The sequence below is a fragment of the Candoia aspera genome, chromosome 3 (genome assembly GCF_035149785.1).
Source record: "Candoia aspera isolate rCanAsp1 chromosome 3, rCanAsp1.hap2, whole genome shotgun sequence".
NCBI lineage: Eukaryota > Metazoa > Chordata > Lepidosauria > Squamata > Boidae > Candoia > Candoia aspera.
The window spans coordinates 203,738,447-203,743,412 of NC_086155.1; the positions used below are offsets into that span (position 1 = coordinate 203,738,447).

A 4,966-nucleotide genomic window follows, 5' to 3' on the forward strand; every position below is an offset into this window, starting at 1 on the left:
GTCTGCTCAGACCTTTTCAGGCCAAATCCTGCATCAGTGTAACCCAGTTAAAGGCTGCGTTAACCACTCCATGCATCTGATGCACTGAGCTGCAGAAGAGGAAAGCTGATGCCTTTTCATTTCACTGGTTAGCCTGCCAAAATGCTACCAGAGCCCTGATGGTTGATTACCATAGACCAACACGCTCTCCTCCCCTTCACTTGGCTTTTGAGGAAAGAGTTAAACGTGATACAGATGTCATTTCCCAGCTGGGCAGCAGCTAGTGGAAACAGGAAGGGGAGGAGAACAAAGCAGAGAGGGAGCAGAACAGCCAGAGGAGAAATGAAAAAAGAGACCTGGAAGGTTGTTTGCAAGGAGGCAATGTAATTTGGAGCTGAGACGATCTACAAGAAGAGGGAGACAAGAACCCGGAACTGACAGACACAGCTGGCAGATTGCAAGGACTGGGGATGGAATCATGGATTGAAATTAGAAGCGAGACAGATTGAAAGGAGACGCTTCCAAATGGTAAGAGCAGTTGGACAACGGAGCCAGAGATCCAGGAGTTGATGGGCTCCAGCATGGGTTGCAGTGAAAGCTGGATTAGTGGGAATGCTTTAATTTGGATTCCTGCACCAAACAGAAAGGCTGGATTTGATGGGGTCAGCGGTGCCTTCCAGTGAAGGACATTGTGATGCTATGTTGAGAGGGTGAGAGCTTATGGCAATGCGAGGACTGGGAGGAGCAACCAGAGCATCTGGTTCTAGCAACCCCACCCAAGAACAGACTGAATGGGAAACAAGGTTGTGGTTGTGGGGGGGAGCCTACATCCCAGGTCCCATTCATGCTGCCCAGAAAAATGTGGTTAGAAAGAACAAAGTCTCAGATTAAACTTTTGAGAAGCAAACTTTGGCAGGTGCCTTCTCTCATTGAAATATTCTTTATCCACCTCTTTAGAGACTGAAATTAAGGTTCCCAAGGAGCATGACAATTGCTAATCAACTCAAGTCGGTTGAACAGAGTGAACAAAGTGGTGGTACTCATGCCATATGCTTAGCCAGGCAAGTTAAAGTCCAGGGGCATACATTGGTATAATGTGCAATGCCTGGTTGGTTGTGTCAGTAGGCTAGGAAGCTGTTGGCCCAGGAGATCAGAAAAATCACACACCAGGCATTTCTATAAAAATTTATTTACAGAAAGCACAAAAACATATTTACAGGCTTGTGCATGCACACACGCTCTCAGAGAGGAGCTAGAGCTGCTTACCCGGCTGCAAGGCTAAAAACTAAACAAAAGTCCTGCAAGCTGCCTTCCCCTCAGGCAATGCAATTATTAACACCTAAACTGAGGACAATTAAATTCGACCTCTTCACCTGGCCAATGCTTAAGGAAGTACTTAATTACCATGATAGCCAAGAGCAGAAAAAAATGCCAACCAGTTGTAAACTTCATTGCTGTTCTTGTCGCTAAGCTTAGCATGCAAACATTTTTTTTTTAATATAACCTGTCTGAGTTCTTACCAAACATTAGACTAGAGTAGCTGCTGGTTCAGCCTGTAGTGAGAAGCAAAACTTCTCTTAAACTATTGTGTGAAGCAAACCATCATATGAAGCTGTAGCTTGATTTATTTGAGGGGTGTTGGAAGTTCTATGAACAGAGAAATTGTGTTCTCTTAATCTAGGTTTTGTGGTTGGGAGACCTGGGGCTACAGATTTCACCCTGTTAGTTACCCACGCATAGCTCCTTCAAATCAAAATGGAAAAAGACAGGTAGCTGAAGGGCAGATGTCTTCTTGTAGCCTAGAGCAGGGTTCCTCAACCTTGGCAACTCTAAGCAGTGAGGACTTCAACTCCCAGAATTCCCCAGCTTTGCTGGCTGGGGAATTCTGGGAGTTGAAGTCCTCACTGCTTAGAGTTGCCAAGGTTGAGGAACCCTGGCCTAGAGAGCTTCCCCTTCTGAACCTTGTAGGAAGTAGCTGTTGCCACATGTTGGTCCTGCAGAGAAGAAGGGAAGCTGCTGACTTATATTTGTAGATAAAACCCCAGCGTGGTTGACATAATCAATGAACTCTGTTTTCTTATTTCTCAGTAAATAACAAAAACAATCTCAAAATGAACTGCCATTGAGTTAGGTGTCTTGGGAAGAAAAGGCTAAGGAGAAGAGGCGTAAGAGCAGTCTTCTACTACTTGAAGGGCTTCAGAAGGAAGAGGAGGTGGATTTGTCTGGGGTGGTCTGAGGATTCCTGCCCTGGTTTGGAGACCAGACTAGAAGACCTCCAGGTTCCCTTCCAAGCTTATGATTATAGGATTCCATGATCTTATGGGATTCAGGTAGCCTGGGAGAGATTGATAGCAAGTCATAACTTCATAAACACACACGCACTCATGGAACCGGGGAAATAAAAACATGTTGCTAGAACAATATGGGAATTTTTTCATGGACTTTGCCATTCTGGAAAGGCACATGGAACACCATAGTATGCAACCCCACAACTTCAATCTTCAAAGATTGCCTGTGCAGAAATCATTCATATCATCCTTTTAGGCAAGGAGAAGACATCCATAAATAGAGGGTGGGGATCGGGTAGAGTGGAAGGAGGAAAAGAGCAAACTTTTCTCTGTGTTCATTTTAAGGATTTTTAATAGCCCCCCCCCCTTAATTTTTCCCCCTCCATTAGAAGAGTTTGCATATGCCAGTTCCAGAGTGATATCGAAGAATGGGAGGCTTGGAGAGACCTTGGACATAATCTGGTTCAAACACTTGCAAGAATTCACTGCAGCGTTAGTTCTGTCAGTTCTGAATAATGTATCTGAGGAGTAGCAGATACGTTCCCATCAGTCCCTACCATTGTGGCCAATGACAACAGAGATTGGAAATCAATGTAGGGAGCAGAATACCTTCTCCTAATCTCCAGGATTTGAGGTAGAAGCCCTTTTGGCCAATGTTGGTCAGGGTTGGCCATCTTGGTTGAGTTTGGTAGTCTCAGGAGCTTAAGAAACAGAGATGGCAGAATGCTGAATTCACTTTCCTCTTTTCTAAATGTATTTCAGGCCAAGTGGGAATACCTGGGCAGCTGATGGAAGAACTGTGAGCTCTGCAGCCCTTCCATCATGAGCGACAACAGCACAGACTACGATTTCCTAATGGATGCCTACATATATTATCAATTAAGTGACTTGATCGTTCTTAGCATTGCCATCTTTATCTGCATATTTGGGGTGGTGGGGAATGGGCTGGTTACCTGGTTACTCAGCATCCACAGTACAAGTAACTCTTTCACCACCTATATCTTGCACCTGGCTGTGGCTGACTTGGGCACCCTTGTATTTTTGATGGTGCATCTTATTCTTTTGCTTGTGAACCGTTATCATGGCCTACTGTTCTATGATTTTAGTTCAGCTATACAACTGAGAAATCTCTTTCATTGTACATATACAGCTGGTCTCTGTTTCCTTACTGCTCTCAGCGCAGAAAGGTGTCTGTCTCTCCTCTTTCCGGTCTGGTACCAATGTCATAGGTCAAGACGGCTCTCCTCCATGTTATCTTTTCTGATCTGGACCTTGTCTGCCATGTTCTATGGGATGCAAATTTCATTTTACATGGTTTATCACCAGATTTTGATCCCACTTCATATAATGTTCATAGTCAATTTCTATTTTTTGCCCTCCCTCCTTGGTGCCCTGCTTTTGGTCCTCCTTGCCAAGATCTGTTGCAACTCCCAACCACTATCACCAGGAAATCTAAATCTAGTTCTTCTTCTCTCCCTCCTTTGTGTCCTTTTACTCCGTGGCCCATGGACTGTTGCATCCTCCTTTGATGACGACAGGCAATTTCGCAAACTTTTTGTATTTTCCCAGCTTATCTTTTCTGTCAACAGCAGCGCCAAGCCTGTCTTTTATTACTTTGTGGGCAAAGGGATGAAATGGTCATCTCGAGAACCACTGAAGATAGTGCTGCAGAGAGCTTTCTGGGAAGAAACGCCTTCCAGGGATAATCTGACTGCCAGAAATGCAAGTGGCGTAGTAAGTTGCTGAATCCGAACCACAAAGTGTCCAAACAAGCAGTGGAGGGAGAAGACAAGTTTTGTTTGTAGAGTATTTGAGGAGCCAGGGGTGTGCAATTCCCTAACCAGCTTCATGGCCATTTGCCTGCTACTAGACTTCAACACTCGAGCTGCAGTAAATCTTCCTCTTTAGCCAGGCCTTGTCAGCTTCAGGGATGTTAATGGTACTCATTAGCATTTAAGTGTTAGTGTTTTATGTTCATTTTGAATTGTGACCTCCCTGGAGCATCCTATGGACAGAACTGTGGGTTGTAAATCAGAATACTTATAAACAAGTATGTAAGTGTAAGTATTCAGTAGTGGGCGACAACTTTACCAACTTTAGTATCAGTTCTCCAACATCTGCCAATACTTATTTACACTTATGTAGAGGTGGGGTCCAGTGTTCTACTTTCCATCTCTATTCTGCTGCCATTTTGTGTGTAAAAGGATTAAGGCTAGAACAAAGAAAGTTCATTCCCTTTGGAACTGTCCATGCTAAGTATCCACAGTATTGTTTCCAGTGATCAGTAATTGGTGCCTGTCTACAAGATGTAAAGTCTTGCCTGCTGTTCGTGTCTTTCTGTCCCCTCTTCCCACACCATTTTTGCCTGTTTTTTGTCTCCTTTTTGCCAGTTAATTGTTTTCAGTAATAAACATCATGCTATACTGTGTGTGTGTGTGTGTGTGTGTGTATGTATGTATGTATATATATATATATATATGTGCTATTTTATACTTACTCTGATCTGGATATAGGGATTGATGGAGGGTGTGATGGGTGCAACCTAAACTGGAAATGGTCCACAGTAATTTTTCAACAAAAGCAGTGGCATTGATATTTGAAAGCCAAATTAACATAAGTTTAAAAACCAGAGGTCCTTTTAGGAATCTAGCTGAAATTCTGGCACATTCCACCAGAGACAATGGGCCTGTGATTGTCCC

At 43.8% G+C, this 4,966-nt stretch overlaps 1 protein-coding gene across 1 annotated transcript; it reads left to right on the forward strand.

Annotated features, from left to right (window-relative positions):
- Positions 1–283: 283 nt before the first annotated feature.
- Positions 284–4,693, forward strand: LOC134494497 (mas-related G-protein coupled receptor member X2-like). The gene is made up of 2 exons (XM_063299705.1): positions 284–507; positions 3,030–4,693. Exon 2 carries the CDS (start codon positions 3,090–3,092, stop codon positions 4,011–4,013), a length of 924 nt encoding a protein of 307 aa, XP_063155775.1. The 5' UTR covers positions 284–507; positions 3,030–3,089; the 3' UTR covers positions 4,014–4,693.
- The last annotated feature ends 273 nt before the right edge of the window (positions 4,694–4,966 follow it).